At 41.4% G+C, this 18352-nt stretch overlaps 1 protein-coding gene across 2 annotated transcripts in view; it reads right to left on the bottom strand.

The window, feature by feature from the left end:
* Positions 1-17996, bottom strand: part of stac (SH3 and cysteine rich domain) — a 44773-nt gene extending 26777 nt beyond the window's left edge. The window contains exons 1-5 of one of the 2 annotated variants that reach the window (XM_049596511.1): positions 17641-17996; positions 16300-17566; positions 14950-14982; positions 12958-13291; positions 3599-3732 (exon numbers count right to left, since the gene is read on the bottom strand). In XM_049596511.1, coding sequence (XP_049452468.1) covers positions 3599-3732; positions 12958-13291; positions 14950-14982; positions 16300-16413 — 615 coding nt within the window. In that variant the 5' untranslated portion in view covers positions 16414-17566; positions 17641-17996. The remainder of the gene's footprint in view (positions 1-3598; positions 3733-12957; positions 13292-14949; positions 14983-16299; positions 17567-17640) is intronic. The other variant, XM_049596512.1, reaches the window with a different exon arrangement.
* Positions 17997-18352: the final 356 nt, after the last annotated feature.

Below are 18352 nucleotides of genomic sequence, written 5' to 3'. Positions count from 1 at the left end.
TGTGAAGCCCCTACGGACTACCAGAAAATCCCGTTTATTTTAAATTTTATTCAACAATATGTGAATTTCACTCCTGCTCAAGTTCTTCATCTTCTTACAGCCTTTTGTTTGGCATCTCTCAAACTCTTGGGCACGTGCCAGAGTATTTGCACATGGCACAACACCTGGCCTTATGCAGTATTTATGCCAATAACAAACAATCTGTCATGCGCCTCCAATTTATGATCAAGTGGGACTCATCGTTCAACACACCTGGGTAAGAGCAGATTTGGATGGTTAAGAATGTTTAGTGCATCTGGAGTGCATCGACTTCTCTTATTTTTTCTCTCAACAAAAACAGGAGAAAGTATGAGAGAAATGTAAGAGAATATTGCTGCATGAGGCCCAATGCATGTTTGACTTGAGGTAACTCACAACACGTCACTGAAAACATAACTTTTCCATTACAGCCTCTGACAAACATAATATTTTTAGCTGACTGTTGCCAAAGCTGAAGGTGAAGTCATGTTACATAACCAAACAGCTGAACCACAAAAGCCTGCTTGTTAAATACCACCATTTTTTTTTCAAATCTACATTTGTCATGAATTCATTGTCACTGTTTTAGTAAGTACAGAAACCTAACAAATATATAGTGGCATACTGGTTTCATGGTTTATAAAGGCTCAGAGCATGAGGTAACTTGATTTCTTTGCTAAAGGGTTCTCAAGCCAAGAGAAACAAGCATGGCTAGAAGTGTCCAAGTTTAGAGTAAGTTGAATTTAGAGCTGTATTCCACTGGGGAAACTTCCCTTTTTATGCTTGACCCCTCAACCTCATTTTCCACTCCTGAGAGCTGATCATATCTTTAGGCCTCATCCCTCAGACATCTAGTGGAAAGATGTCACAACGGGAACGGGGAAAGACTGCCTTTACTGTAACTTCCATATAATTTCCATATGACATCTATGCACTTTATTCTCTCTCAACTCAGCTTATTCCAAATTTCCTCATGTAATTCCAGCCAAAGTTTCTCAAGTTAAGTGTAGCCAAATACTGTGGGGAACAAGGTAAGAAAAGGTAGGAAATACATCACACATAATATGACCTGACAGTGTTACAGTCTCCTTCTCTTCAGTGTGGGATGTGTGCGAATGACTAAAGAGTCCGAGTTCAGTGCTGACTGCCAGTTTGCTGGACTGCTATGGAAGGAGAAGCGCTAAATGTTTCTTGGCGCTGGCTTTTGCTGGTGTAACTGAACCCTCCCCTGTAAAAACATTCAGCCCTCCCCAACAGACCGACTCCAAAAACCAAATGGTCCAGTTATAACGTAGGATCACAGATGATGAGGGGAGATGATGATTGTGAATCACATAATAGCCCACATTCTCTATTATCATCATCATCACACAAAACTGAGGACAGGCCAGCAGAGAGTGTGTTGCTGGGGGAGAGACTACATATAATGACACTAACAAGGCTTGGAATTTAATACAGTGCAAGGTAATAGCACTAAAAATCTGACTTATTGACTGTAAAAATTATCAAATAAATACTACTCAATGAGGCAGTTTTACTCTAGTTTTTCATGTCAACGTGAAAACACATTTGAAATCAACCATTCAGCTCTACCTTAACTTGATGCCTCTACTATGGCTCCCATTTAGAGCTCATTTTCAGAGAAACACAGGAGTCGCTTAAATTAAAGCATCTTCTGGATATATTTGCTGATCAGAAATTCACAGATGCATTTCTTAGACTTTAGACAATATATTAAGTTATAGAAAAAAGCAAATTACGTCACTTCTTTAATAATCTCAAAGATTTTTATTTACATAAATGTCTGCTAAGTCACTATTTATCGCTGAGTGAGGTACCACAATGGTGACTGAGCCTATTGCCCACTGATTAAAGTACTGCAATATTTATATATTTGCAGTACTATGGACAGGGTGGCGAGAGTGACATCTGCGGGGAAAAAAATGCTGTAATGTGATATTCTGTCATGTTTATACTCATGTGTCCACTTCCTGTTTTATTTTGAAATGTGTTCTCATTCTGTTTAGTGTTTCTTTTACTTCCTGAGTTTTCCCACCTTTGTTAATCACCTCATGTGTTTCACCTGTGTCTTGTTCCACCCCCCTGTGTGTAATGTTCATGCTTTCCAGCCTTTTCCTTCTGTTTGATTCCTTAGTTTTTGACTCTGTTTGGATTTATGGACTTTGCTTTATGTGTGATTTCCTTGAATAGACTTTTCTGCCTTCCCGTGTCTGAACCCTGACCTCCTAAGTAAAGATTTGGATTTGATAAACTATTCTTGGTGTTTTATGTTTTCCTCTACAACTGAGTCACAGTTGTGTACTAGATTGGCCCACTGTAAGTTAATGCTAATGCTAAGGGAACATTTCCTACTGCTGCAGCTTCACATTAAAAGCGTTAAACTGGTGAAACACAAGTTGACCTTTATTATGAAGTAGTCACAGGAAATGCAAAAATGCAATGTGCAGATGCAGGCTCTTTTCCAATGTGATTTTTTTTTTAAAATTTTATATACTTTATTAATCTCCGAGGGGAAATTCAATTTTTTTCACTCTGTTGTCAATTACACACAGGTCTGAACACACACATGCACAAACAGGACCTATACAAGCACTAAATGGAGAGCTCTGTGACTTGTAGTATTAAACTTAATAACAACAGTAACCACAGGTGCTGTCAAATCAATTGGGACTGAAATCTTTTAGATCTTTAATATCATCACATAAATGTTTTCTTTCTAGCTTTTACAATCTGCAAATCTTTTTTTTTTGGAAAGGGTTAATAAGCCTTCAGGTTTAAAAAAATGTTCACACCTTTTAAGGGTTCAGTATGTGTTTATGGCTGTCTTAAAATACAGAGATAGAGTTAAATGAAATCATTAGGTAGCAACAGAAGCTTATTAAGACAACAGTATTATCTATTTAGTATGATTATCTTTGATCAATATTGCCAACTTTCCCATTTTGTCATACTGAAAAGCTTCCACAATCTCATTGCCTCTGTTCATAATATAAAAGCTGAAATTAAATAATAAATGATGTGATAATTATTCCAAATATTATTTTACACCCCCTGATTTCACAAGGCTCGACTTACATATTAAAAAAGACACTGGAATGCCAAACACATCATAACAGTGTTACGTGTGACATCTTCGATAGTGGTTATGAAGCTGCTTCAGGGTGACTGTATTGATCCCGATTTAATGGCTCACATTGACAGCTGCACGGCAGAACTTAACGGAGGTGAGGAGGAGGTCAGCGTTTTTGTAAATACTGGACTGCATTACTATTATCTAACACACAGACAGACAGAGTGATGATATAACGATGATGAGGACGATGACGAGGATGGATGGTGGTCACAGATGTACCAGCTCACTCACACATAAAGTGTGATTTCTGAATAAGCACATTCTGGTGGGAAACGGTCAGACAGCCAATTTCTAATATGTCTGTTTTGATTTCTATCAGAATGACATCAGTAATTATAAGCTCAGAATCTCCCAAACTGCTGACAGCGAAGAGACGAATGCACTGTCTACATCATGTCATGTATTATCCTGTATCATGCCTCTTACCAGTTTGCCCATGCAACGTTGCTGTCCCACTCCGTTCTCACATTTGTGGTGGAGGCTCATCTTGCAGGCTTTGCAGCGGAGGCCATGCTTTGCCGTGTTTCCTGCCAGGAACACCACATGCTTGGCTGTTGTACCTGATAAACACACAGAAAAGAGGCAACAAGTTCAGATCTGCCAGTTCAGGAACTGGACTCAAATGCTGCTCCAAAGTGAACAGCAAATTACACATGAAAAGGCAGAGGAAATGGAAAATATTGTTCAGAACGCTGCCTTTCATTTATTCATTGTCTTTACATACTTATTCCTAGCCTAGGGTTTCTGGAGTCGGTCCCAGCATGCATGTGGAACCTTTTATCAGGGACAGAATTTATCAAATACTACATGATGTGCACTTCTGCAAAAACATTTTAACCAAACTGACTGTAATTGAGCCAATGCTATCTGCCGCCTGTGTGCACACTCACCCTCTCTTGTTAATATGTGACTCACAGTTGCTGGAATAAATGAAGATTAATCTGACTTATTTCTGAACCCTAGTTATGCAACACTGCAACAGCAAACATTTAGCATGTGTGCGCGCATTCGTGCATCGAGGTGTGTAAATGGACAACAAATGAATACGGGCAGAGAGATGGATGAGAAACAAAAATGAGAAAGATAGTCTTGTTCAGGAAGGAGATGTGAGATTGTGAAGAGAGAGGTGTTGGCAGGGAATAAAGCTCACATGGCAACAACAACAGATTGTATCAATGCAGCCTTTAATGAGGATCACTGAGCTGTGGCTGTCATTGTGTGCATTTGTGAGGCGAAAAGAAATACAACAAAAGGGCAAAAGATGAATAGGCAGGTATGCATGCATGCAGTAAGTGGGGAATACTGCATGGGAAATCCAACTTTCACTGGTCATCTTGCAAACTTAATTAGGTACATTTCTATTTGCTAATTTAAAGTGAAGTCCCTAGATATAACTGACAAAAAGCTCAAATTTCAGGCTCCCTAACCTTTAAAGATCCTGATATCACCGTCTAGTCCTTAAAGCATCACGGACCACATTCCTTGTCAGGGCAGAAAAAATGCTGAAATTGGCAGCGTGCACCTGAGGGGTTCCCCTGGGCAGGTAGCTATCATTACTTCCCAGTCTCTGCTCTGCTGAGATTGTGTATGCTTAGATGGAGTGACATGGCAAAAATATGAATAAATATTTAGCAATCACATAATAAAAGGCAGCCATAAAAGTTTGGCTGCCTGAGCTGACTGGCTGACTTACCATTAACTGATCGCTTATTAGGCATGCATATTAGTAGCATATTGGCTGCTTATTAGTCACCATAAAGGACTTTTTAATGCCTCATTTTTGCATTGAATTTTGCACTAAGAGTTTTATGTCACCTCGCCCTTTGATATAATGGGTACAATCGCAGTATGGCAGGACAGAGTTGTCTCACCTTTAAACTGGCAGTGGAGGTAGTAACAGCACTGAATCGATATCTGTGCAAAAGGGATAGCCAGCAGAATGGGACTGGTGTAACTTTTTGACAACAAGTTATGTGCGCGACCCACCACCGGGAAATCCAAAAAAGCGGCTAATACCAGTTAGCAGCTAATTTCAAGAACAGCAATCGCAAATGTTTGCAAATTGGGAAAATGATGAGGTCCAAGAGCTTCTTACCCTACAAGCAGAGGACAAAATCAGCAGCCATATAAGAGGGACGGTAAATGAGTATTATTGCCATGTTATGCAATATTGTTTATAAAGCCCCACTGACTGGTATGTTATATGACATACTAGAGGCCGACCAGCTGTGTTACACGTCACACCCGTCCCACCTCTTCTGCTTCTGCGATGCTGGCATGCTGTCTATCGTCACACACTAGGGTGGCATAATGCTGCCGTTGTTTGGTTCTGTGTAAAAATGTGGATGAAGAAGGGACTTTATAGCTTCCTTATAGCCATATCTCTGTGTAAAAACAGATGGTGGGAGTGTGAGGTGCTGTCCCATTCCTGCTCAAAACAGTCTGGATCTCTGCTATGAGAGGTGGATGCTGCCTGTTTTCGAGAGGAGCAGCCGAGCAGCCATCTTGTTGAGGTCAATTATGTAAATAAACTACGCTGCATGCCTCCAGTGACGCGAGAGATTGGGCCAATCAGTGTATGGAGCATGTTCTGGGACACTACCTCCAACATCACTGATGGCATCAATAAATTCACTGAGTCTGCCGTGGATTGAATTTGTAAAACAACAGAAGCATCTGCACCCAGAACCACAGTTAAATCACTCCACAACCAGAAACTGGAACTGGGATACTAAAACCATTCAGGATGCCATAAACACACACACTGCAGCTGTCTGGAAACATGGAGAGTCTGTCAAATGATTCGTCCTCACAGAAGATAAAAGGAGTAAGGTGTTCCCAAGAAGAAGGCTTATCTCTAAACCCCTATGTGTTACACATAGCATGACAATAACCACCACTTTGAGCCAGCAGTCGTGTATCATTTGATAGTCACTCTACATTAACAAGAGAGGACTGTTTTATCAAGTCCCAGTGCTGTTATTAGTAATAGTCTGGCAGCTATGCACCTCCAGCTCTTTATTGATTAATCGATGCGCACGTGCTTTGCTCTGGACCCACACACTGCATGCGTGCATGTGAAAATATGGACGTGCAAAGAGTTAATCGATCAGCTTCAGTGGGTGCTGAGAGCGCAGGAAGGATATAAGTTTCATCACAACTTTATTCACAATTGTCATGTCCTTAGAGTGTTTTGTGCATTGTGAACGGACACTCTGTCAGAATTTTCAGTCCAGATTATCCTCAAAAATGCAGCATATTCAGTTTTACAAGCCAGGGTGAAGAGGGTCAATGAGCACAGGTACCACTGGACTGTAAATACGAAACCAAGCAGAAAACCTGATCCCCCGAACAAGAAAGCAAACACAAAAGATACTATGTACTTAAGGTACAAAGCCCCTTGTGTCGTTTACTTAGCCAACAAGGAGGAAAACAATCTCTGCTTGCTCTTCACGTGCTGTAATGTGAACTGGTGTCACGGCTATCTGGAGCTGGGCAGCAGTGACAGGAGCTCAGTAATGGGTGGAAAACTGGATCTGTTCTCCCCATCTGAAGCTTTTGTGATGCTTGGCTGAGCCTCACTGCCACAGAGTTGGTGGAGTTAGTTAACCTGAGACGGAAACCGTGAGAAATGTGATCCTGGCCTGGACCCATCAATGGTCAGCCGCAGATCACCACAACAGCAATGACGACAGTAGCAACCTGTATCACTTTTTAGGTCACTCTTAATCAGGTCAACTGATGATGGAGGAGTTTAATTCTCCTTCTTCTCTACGGCGTCTTTAAGACACCCTGACTCAAGTTCCTGTCCGTCTCTCTTAATGCACAGGGGCAGGAAGCAAATGAAGCCCTTGTCACAGAGTTGTTGATTGGCTTGTTTCAGCTGAGTCATTCCAACATGGAGGAATAATGAGACGCCTCCATGTAAGCTCGTAACAGCTAAGAAGAGGACAAACATACAAGAAACTGTCGCCTTCCTTCAGTAATGGCTGGATAATGATGTTAGTGTGTGCTTAGGTGCATTTTCCTCCAGGCTCAGAGAAGAGTCCAGGGCCTTAAGGCGTTACAGCTGTGGGGAAAGTGAGTGACAGTGCTGCTCTCTCTGGCATTTGCTCTTTCTTGGCTACTCTGCTTTTTAAGCCCATTCTTCATTTGCACAACAGTAAAGGACAAGACTCCAGCAAGAGTTTCCATCCCTTCTTCATCTTGCCTCTAATTTTTGTTCCCACAGTCCTTCTTTCTCAATTTCCTACTCTTTCTCCCCATGGCATCTCTCTCACGCTGCACAACTCTCCTTACAATAGCCACACATTGATCCATTAAGCCACCGTTCTCACTTCACGCCTCCTGATTTCCCGTGCAAATAACCTTCATTTGTGACAATAACTCCTCTACCTCCTCTGTTTCTTAAGCTCCTCTAAAACACTGACCTGAACAGCATTCTTTGGTTTATTTGCAGACTTTAATTAGTTTCTCCCATGGCCATTTGATTTTTTTTTTTTTTACAACAAAAAACCCATTTGGAGAATCAAAGATAAAGGCCAAGAATGCTGAATGCATTGCTATAGGTGGAGTGTAGCTGTCTTTCAAGTATCTCTCTGTGATCAGGGGTGAAATTAACTGCGTAGGGTACAACTGTAACATGAACTGTTTTAGAAATTAGACTAAGAATCTACAAGTTGATGATTTGCAGGTATAATATTTACCATGTTGACCATCTAGGCTGCATTTGCACCAAATCAGGCGTTCACAGGGGTGTGGAAGCGCCACCTAAATGGCGTATTTGTCATGGAGCGGAGGGTGGGGACCAACTACAGAAAAGTAAGTTTCTTTAGTCTTTCTTTCTATATCAGTAAGCTTGTTTATGTTGGCTTTGAGTCCTCATGACAAGAAAAATAAAGCAAAACTTAATATTTAACGATAGAAAGACGCTGTATTACTTCTTCCCGTGAACTGCAGGCATCTTCCAGTCTTACTGCCAGTTTCGTGATTGGCCACCACAACATGACATTGGGTTGAATTTCTCCAGAAGTCGTTTCTCTTTCAACTTTTGGCCATAGGCTGCTCCTTTTTTTCGCCATCTACTACAGCCCCACTGCCTAGAAGCACTATCCACATTTAAATTAATGGGAGCACTGCCGTTTTCAACCCAGCGCATGATTTGGTGTGAATGCAGCGTTTAAGCATGCTAAAATATGCTAATTAGCAATAAAGACTACAAAAAAGGTCAGGGGATCATAAAAGTAGGCTTAAGTTTGGGGATTATGTATGTCTGTAAAAATGTCATGACAGTCCCTCCTCCATCCAGGATGTCACGTCTTTATTTAAACTTTTCATGAACTGACATTTTCCCTGCTGGCACACATGCAGATTGACATTCTATAATGTTGAGAAAGATTTTTAAGACATGGCAGACAATGTCAGCTGTCGATTGTGACACTAAAATGGTTCAATTCACCATCAGTGAAAATGCAAGTCACGACGCAAAAGAGAGGAAACACTACCGTCAATACGTCATGTGTGTACAGGCATGGAGGAGTAGTGAAGTCTCAGTTAGCACCACAGTCATATCTGTCAGCTACTCAACCTCGACCTCTGGATTAATTTCTCCCCGGGGTCAAGCAACCCTGTCATGTATATCCCTGGGATTTCATAGCACAGATTAGTGCATGTTAATCAAGTGAGACTGCTCTGTCATTGGCGGTGAATATCGACTTGTCTTGTGAATTAATCCAAGAATTTGTACACCTTGATTTTAAGGCATTGAGGGGATCTTGCCAATAAATTACTGTCTAACTCCTACAAGGTGATACAGGATCTCAGTGATTACTGTCCGACTGTACATTAAATTTCTGCATTTCCGATATGCATACGTCTCGTCGCTGTATGTACTTTTGGAAGTTCGCCACACACACATAAACCTTCAAACTTGTGTGAAATTTGTTACGTAAGTTCACAAACTAGAAAGCTGTGAATATTTCATTTTTTCAAGTCTGCCCAGTAAATTATATTTCACCCTCTGTCAGCCACAAATAACCCTCCCATTCACTCATTTAGACATTTATTTAATAAGCCATTTGCTGCAAGGACCTGCAATCAATATCTCAGCATCAGCCTGTACTCAATCATGGACTTTTTTTTATGTACCAGTGAAACTAATTCACTGTGAGCTCCACAACAAGGACACTTGCTTTTATGGTCAAAAGCTGCACACTGCACATTGCATTCAGCCCGTGCAATGAATAAGAAAAAATCATGGCTGAAACACGATAGGAGCAAGAGTAACCTTGGAATAACTATAGGAAAATGTGCACCCTGAATACACTTCTTACTTAAGTTGCAATGCTATTAACTTCTTCCTTTTGAAGACTCTGCCCACCCACACAAGTGTTTTCAATTACTGTGGCTGATGAAACTTCCACTCAGGCTGAAGTATGGTGCAGCTATGCTTAACTCTACGAACTTATAACAATCATGACAGTGTGCAGGTTCCGCCCTAACAGGTGCAAGAAAACTAACATGAGAATGAAGGTCTTAACGTCGCTCACACAGTCCTGGGAAAAGATCTAATCAGGCAGTATAGGTGTGTAACTGCTTTACCTATCTTCTGTCAGCCTGAAAGACTGATGGGCAAATTTAAAATATTGTCTCTTGTGACAAATAAAGTGTTGACTTGTTGACTGTTAAAATAAATGTACTATCATATGACTGTTTTTTCTCTCTAAGCCATAATTGGATTAACATTAGCTTAAAATATACTGACTGTTTGCACCACTGCTCAACTGAACCCAGTGTATGAGCAAGTCTCTTGTATACTAGAGGTTTTTAAAACAAAAACGAACGCCTACAGAAAAATCCTAATATGTTTATTGCCGTATTAAATACATAATAATCTAGTTCTGCTCTACCTTCATCTGGTAAACCTAATGAATGAGTCAGTGAGCGCTATAATAAAAATCAGCCATTTCTATTATGGATGACACATCTAATTTGTTCAGGCTTTTATGTAATAAAGGATCCTCCTTTAGGAAGAAGGTGGGTGTTTAATTTTTCTGCCTTCTGCACTGTTAGCATACTGGTATTAATTTGCGGTTAGGATGTGTAGGGTGCATCATAAATATATGGACACTGAAAAACCTTTTTACTGAAGTCAAAAATTTTGTCCTTAAAACATTTATTTGCACTTAAGAGAACCAGCTGTGTGGTTTTGTGCACATAGAAATGTATATATGTGAGTTTGCTCTGCACTAATATTCATTCAATTACAAGTATTTTCCACTTCACAGAACCTTATCTACCCGTATCATTGATATAAAGCACTTGCAAACAAATACTGCACTGTTTTAACTCGATAAACTTGTGGCAACAATCAAAGTATGATCGTTTTATCAATTTGAGCCCCATCCACCATAACTGTATTTCTCTTTCTCTGTGCTGCCCTTTGACTTTAGGACACAGTCTCAGACTTTGACAGCACCATCGCAGCTCATTAAGCACACACAAACGCACACATACACACACACTAACAGAGAAAAACACCCTCCACTCTCTCTCTGCTGCTGACCACACTGTGTTCTCATTAAAGCAGGACAAATGAACAAGAGGGCAACATCTTTTTTCATGAGTGGACCAGAGGGCTCAGCACCTATCACAGGGCCCGGCATGCCTGACATCATACTTTCATTATCAACAGACCACCAGAGACCCATTCAAGGCTTCGGCCACTGGACGCGCCTCACTGGCCACGCCACATAAAACAGACCAGTGAAAGCAACAAAGGTTGTAAACATGTACACACAGGGCCTATGTTTTATGGTGGGATGAACTTTGGTTTTATTAAAGTAATCCCACATCCAAAGACACTATGGATGAGGGCGTTCTGTGCGGAGTTGCATGTTCTCCCCGTGTCAGTGTGGGTTTTCTCTGGGTTCTCCGGCTTCCTCCCACAGTCAGACAGGCAGGTTAGGCCGGTGCCTCTAAATGCCTGTAGGTGTGAATGTTAGTGTGAATGGTTGTCTGTTTTTATGTGTCAGCTTTGTGATAGTCCGGCGACCTGTCCAGGGTGTACCCCGCCTTCTCTTTCATATAGTCAGGGGTGGGGAGGTAAAATGTGATGAACACCTCTATGAATCTGATCTTCAAAGGTGTGAAACAGACACCTGTGGTACTGACTTTGTTTGGCTGCTAAAGAGCACTGTAAACTTGTAAGTGTACAGGTTTAACCGACTAACATTTAACAAGCAATAACTGATTTTTTGGCCACATAGGGGCAGCAGAAACAAGCTGTGAACACAACATTGACATATCCTCACCTTTGAAATTTATATTGCAAATTTGTTGGGAAGCAGATGCTTATTTACACGTCCAGCAAATACAGAGAACATTATCATTAATCTAGAGTCGTTACTGTGAGTCTAGTATTCAACCTCATTTAGTGCTGCTTTACTGTCCACCACCTCCTGTGGAGAAAGAGCCAGGTGAATTATTTGGCTCTTTAGCTCCACTATGTTCACCAGCTTGGCGTTCACTTTGTCTGTCTGCTGTTTGGTCAGAGCATTTGGGCTGACAGTAGTTGCCTGCTGTGGCTGGAAACAACAGTGATGAGAGCAGTGGGAGTAAACCAAAGTAGTAAAGTTGCAGGCTGTAAAACCAAAACAGTGAGATGAAACTTGCTAGAAAGCTGAGAGGATTATCACTATGAGCGATCCCTTTCACATTAAACATTAAATATTGTTTAAAGCCACTTTAATTTACTGGTATGTTAATTGGTTAAACAACCCACAATAACTTAAATCTAAATTAAAGTGTTCAAACCTAATTGTTTCTGACTTTATCTGAAGCCATGATTATTTTAATGTCAAGTGTGTAAGTTGGTTTTGACTCAATCTCCCAATTAAGAACTTTGATGTTGAGGGTCTGTTGATTTTGCTTCTGTAAGGTTAAAAGAGGGAAATGTGAAGCTCAGACAACTGCACACAGAGCAAAACTAAATTCTTAGCTATGCAAAAAAACTGCTGGCATACTGATACCGAACTGGTGTTAATCCAGTATACATTATACGTGCACCAACACATCTAAGTTTTAAAACCTGCTGACATTGCCATTGGACTTTTATCTGTGACCAAATGTGATATCAGGGGCTTGTTTGGCAGATGGTACGGGCAGCCCTTGTCATTATCATGTGGCAGAGGCCCTGAGATAAAAAGACTCAGTGGTCCCTCAGTACTGATGGGTAACAAGGAGGGGAGCAGCCAGAGAAACTGGAACATCTGGTGAGGAGAGAACAGGTAGAGGAGCTGGCGCTGTTGTTGGCTATCTGACACCCCAGCACACAGATGGAGGGAGCTGGCTCAGTGTGTGAGGAAAGGAGGACAGAGATGCTTTGGTCACATGTCAGCCGGTCAAGCTGGATGCTCGGTGTCAGGTGCGTCACTGTCTTTTTCATTACACGTGGCTCGTGTATTCAGTCTTACAGGGTAGAAATGTGGTGTTACGGAAAACAAAGGTAGGTGCTTTAGGAGACTATAACCTCTTACATCCTGCTGTGTCCATACCATATGTGCATATTATTGCATATTCATTACTCTCCTACTTTGACTCTGTTTTACTTATAGCTTCACCAGGTTTTCTAATGAAGGTCTCATCATGAAAAGGTTATTCTTAACGCTGTGATTGCAAAGGTTATTACATGATGTGCAGGACTTGCTTTCTGCTATGATCTTATCACTGTGCTTTGTTTGATATTCTGATCACTGTAATGAAGAAGGGAGGCACAGTAACCATACCTACGATCATGTGGTTGCAGACGTCACAGAACGTGGGCTTCTTAAAGATGTGCTCCATGAAGCAGTGTCCTGCCGAGTCTACCTGCATGGGGTTGCGTGTCTGGGAGCGTGATGTGGGAGGAGGAGCGCAGGGGATGGCCGGAGGGACTGGAGGAATGGGGAGGTTGGTGGTGTGCGGCGGGGCCATCCCGATGTTGCAGAGATGGCCCGTGCTGCTGCTCACGTCTGACAGCAGCTCCGTCTTGTTGTCGCTGCTCGTTCGGAAGAAGTTGTCTGCGCTCTTGCTGCGGATGCTCTTGGTCTTGAAGGACAAGGAGCGCTTGAGTCTCTGCAGCTGAAAAAGAGAGCAGAAGAGTTGACGAGAAATGGAGCAAGGGAGAGAGAAAGGAAGATTGTACTGTATGAGAGAACAAATGAGGAGAGAGAACGATTTCAGAGCAACTGAGTGAAGTAAATCAATTCCTGTAATAACCTAAATAAATTACAAACTCAGACTCTAAAACCTTCAGCCCAATGTCTCAGTGTCCGATGGCCGATAAAAGACCACTGCGAGGGGCAACTTATCACTGCTCAGCGGAAAACCTTCGAGGTTCCCTACCTGGCTGGTAATGTGATTTCCTGGTTAGAGCAATGCATCGCATCAACACTATTTCTCACACGCTGTGCTGCCATTTCTGGCCGCAGCCTCAATCAATCTCCTTAGGCTCCTCTTTTACAGTAACGCTATTCATAGAACTCCACACTGACAACTCCTCATTTAACCTCTCAGTATGTGCTTCCTCCTCTGTGAAACCCACTTAATTCTGGGCTCAAACACACAATAAAGAATCTCTAAGCTACTGTAATGTGATTTAAGGCTCTGGATTCTGGCTGGCGCGTGGCTGCAGGTCTTTGATTGAAGAAAAAGATTATGTTTTAAGTGATTAATGAGTGGGGAAGGACTCTTAATGATTCATTAAATCCTCGCACTCAGTATAGACCTGAATGTATTCACTGTAAACAGGTAAACACCTGTGGGGATTTACTGTTTTTCTGCTGGGTAGAGAAAAGTCGATCCATCCTCTTCTAAGTTTGTTCCAAAGTATTAGCTATGCACACACAGACACAGTTTAAATCCACTGATTCTGAGCCCAGATACTCATATGAAATCCCAGACTTAAACTACAATACGATTAAGCGAATAAACATACATACATTGCTGGCTGTTGACAGTGTTGGCGCCTGAACAAATTGTTTAGAGGGCTTATCATTGCAGCTTTGGTATGGTGAAGATCAATCAATTCTACGGGTCACTCTGGAAACAATCAATTTGGACCCTTTCTCTGCCATTACCACCCACACACAGGAATGCACACACAGACATGAACATACAACACACGTATTCAACTGCAATCTCTTCTTGTTCTTAACTTAAATGGCTTTCACACCCTGAAAAGGAAAATGGTGGTAAAACAACAATAATACACAGTCAGGTGTAGATAACTAAATTAGATAAGCAATATTTTTTAATGGAAATTCTGCATGTTTTCTACTTATCTACAAAGACTGTGATAGTAAAGGATACTTCACATATTCCCTGTAAGGTGGTTTTATACGCCTCAGAAAGAAAACCCAACCATAACAAATAAAAATCGATCTAAATCAGCAATGTGAGGCAATGTGTACATGCATCGAGGAGCGGGAAGAAGGGAGGGTTAATGGGGAAATGCAAAACACATCTTAAAAAGCAAGTTATCGCATACGATTTTGTATAAAATCATTGTCAATAAATACATTTACAGATACAGCTCAGCTACAGTGCCCTCTAGAGATATGGGTGATGGTGGATGAGACTTTATGTGGCATTGATGTGACTATGTGCTCTACCTTAAAAAGCGGTAAAAGTTGTAACCCACAACAACTTTTACCTTAATGTACATGCAAGTATGCCGTTATGTTATGATGGACTTAAATCAGCAGTACGCTACAGTTTACACAAGAGTGGAGGCTCACCTTGCGCTTGTGATGTTCAGGCCTCACAGTATTCTTAAAGGAAGAATAAAAACACAAACACAGCTTCACTCAATGGTAGAGAACTTGTTCTGCTTGTACTGTTTGTAAGGACGTTTAAACAATTTCTTTAATCACTTTTTTGTCTTTCTGAAGTGTCCTACTACTAATAACGTGAGATACTGGAAGGGAGCGTGGTTGTTTGGCAGCGGCATTGTGTGAAATGTCAGCCAGGACTCTTTTGAAATACTCAGTGACCACATGTGCCAAAGTAAGAGCTCGCATGCACAAGCTTTAAAAGACACAACACAGAGAGGAAGACATATCTCTGATCCCAGCGAAAGCTCGAACTGCTTCTCAAACAGTTATTTGGAAAATAATAAAGAGAAAGCATTCGCCTCATCTTTGCCGTACAGGCGCTTTAGGGACAGGAGAGGAGAGCTGATGTAGCCATCCACTTGCATGATGACTAGTCCAATATTTTACTGCTAATTGTAGTAGTCTGGGCAACATGTGACCCACATAGATGGCAAAACGCCTGAGGCAGCTGTGGATCTCTATCACACAGCCTACTTTCCTACATCAGCCACAAGTGGAAAGTACAAACCCATATGGCACTTATTTATTATTTTATACACATAATATTAACACCATACTCCTTCTCTTACTACGGCAGCACACTGTGAAACTGTTTTAGTGGTGATCGGGAGCTTTTAACAGCTTTTCATCATCATTGATCCAGCAACAATGCATTTAAATACCTCAAATCCCTATTTGTTATGGGATAAAGACTCTAACTTGAAGAAACACTAACACTACATTTCTATTATCATGACTATAAGTCACATGGAGAGTGTGTGTGATGCTCAATCGTGAGTTTAAACTGATCTAATCTTTATCTAAAGGTTGTTTTCTCATAAGGTACAATATCATAATGCTATTCAAATGGTATTCCCACACATGCTCCGCTACTCTAAAAATAAACCTGTAGTGACTCTTCATGGCACTTTAAACGTGTTTTCTGTCCTATTTGTACAGCTGATTGATATTTTTGAAGTCCTCCCCTATCATCGGTATGCTTTCCTCCTTAAATTAAATCATTTTCAGCTGCTGAAGCTGTTTTAAAAGGCTGATCAGGCTGTGAGTCCCTGATATAAAAAGTGGCATAGTTTACATGCATGCTGTTCTTTTTTGGGAGCTGGTCCCCGTTGAGTCGGTTTTATTGTTGTGTTGATAGAAGTTTGTTTGCCCTGCTCTATTAATAAGAGTTGGATTGATGCACAGTGCGGATCCCACAGTATATCCGTCTATCCGGGAGATGGTAAATCATAAATAATAACACAACAGTCCTACCTTGGTTTCCTGCTGGCTGGCGTTCGCCGTCGGGGATTTGGGTGTCTCATTCTGGTCCCGTTCGTCCTCTTTGCCCCCACTTTCGTCCTGAATCATGGTGACCGGAGGGATCATCCTCTCTTTTTGGGATCTCTTGAAAAAAACTGTTGCTCTGCAGTTTGTTTTCTCCCCAAGCTGTTTACATCGTTTCCATTCCTCAATAGTCACCCTGACCCGAGGATAACAGGAGGGGAAGTCATCCAGACCCGCTGCTGCTGCTGCTGCTGCTGCAAAGGGGGAGATCCGAGTTTCATCCGCCGTCAGGAAAGGATGAGAAAAGCGTCTTAAGGAGGCTGCGAAGGAAGTGCTAAGCGAACCAAAAGTTGAGAGTCAGTCCAGTTCAGCTTGACAGTGCCCTGTCCTTCTAAAGGAGGCTTTCGCATTTATCGTGTCATCGTGCGTAATGCTTCCAAGACATCTCCAAGTCCACGCTGCGCGCCGTGCGCCACACACTGCCAATACTCCGATGGGCGGAGAGCTGTAGGCAACCAAGGGAAGGAAGGGATGGGATGGGGAAGGAGGAGAAATACGACTCCGTCCTGCCAAATTTTAGATGGAAGACACGCTCAGAGAAAAACACACATATGGTCACATTGAATCAATGTTAAGAGAAAAAGATGTTTAACAGGGTCCTCACATTAATTCACGTGCTTCATATCCATTTCTTTTATAGAATTTTCTGAAGGCTGGTTATCCTCCTTGTTTAGGCTAATTGATACTGACTGAGGGGATTTTCCCGAAAGAAATAAGTGCTTTGGATAGCAAGGGTTCCTCATTTAATGGTTTTAAGACTAAAGAATTGCATTTAAAAATAAGAGAGAAGCTTTGTTTTGGCCGAAATGATAACGGACTAAACTGTTAAAAGGATAATTAAACATGTAAGAAAATATTCTTACTCACTTTTTGAGAGTTTGTTAGCTTATTAGCTAGCTTTAGCAAATGCAAAGCTACAACGAGCAGCCCGCTAGCTAGATTAATTAAGCATAAAAACCTGGGGAAACAGGTAGCTAGTCCTGGCACTGTCCAAATTTAACTAAACCTGTTTTCCAGCACCTGTAAAGTTCACTAATATGAACGTTTCACTCATACTAAAATAAAAAAATATAATTTAATGGAGGATTACTACCTAGGCCTACCGGACTATTTTCTCAAAGGGATGGTTGCCAGGCGACAAGCTGAGACTCCAGGAAGTTATGGCCCCGAGCTCATATGTATAACATCTGAAAAACTGCAAAATGTCGTTTTTACTCATCCGTTTTTGTAAGAATCCAACAAATTATATATAGCAAGTTAATGAATTACCTTTGATAGTGGTGGTTGGTGGATTTTGTTGCCTCTGTACCGAGCCAGGCTAGCTGACAGACTTTGTGCTATGCTAAGCTAACAGTCTGCTAATGACAGCTAGCATCATATTTATCATAAAGACACGCCTCTACAGCCAGCAAATGGTTAGCTTAGCTTAGCAAAAAGACTGGAAGCGTGGGGAAACAGCTAGCCTGCACACATAACCTCCCATAAAACTACAACATCACATTTGTACATTTTATTTTTGTACAAATAAAACAAACAAGATAACACTTTAACTAGCTAGCTTTAGAAAAGCTTGTAGCCAGATGTTGTTACCTTTGTACAGAGCCAGGCTAGCTGTTTCCCTCTGTTTCCAGTCTTTATGCTAAGTAAAGGGGTGGTTTGGGTTTTTTGATGTGGCGTTGTATGGGGTACTTACTCATAACACAGATGTCAGTCAGCACGTCCCCAGTTTGGAAAAGCAGGCTGCAGTCTGGAAGCTAAACAATGAACTGCTGTGGATGGGGGTCAGCAACAAAAAAGTATTTTAGCCTCCGTAAAAAGTCCCACCTAAATAATCAATATCAGCTAGATTTGACACTATATTAAGAATATTGCCATCGCTTTGCCTTTTGGTCCGACATTTTGTTCTGAAGGGGGAAGTGGCTTCAGCTCCCCATCCATGCGCTCCTCAAAGCCACCAAACTCCATTAACAAAAACAGTAAT

This window comes from Epinephelus fuscoguttatus, linkage group LG14 (genome assembly GCF_011397635.1).
Source record: "Epinephelus fuscoguttatus linkage group LG14, E.fuscoguttatus.final_Chr_v1".
Lineage (NCBI taxonomy): Eukaryota > Metazoa > Chordata > Actinopteri > Perciformes > Serranidae > Epinephelus > Epinephelus fuscoguttatus.
This window is presented reverse-complemented; position numbering and strand designations above follow the sequence as displayed.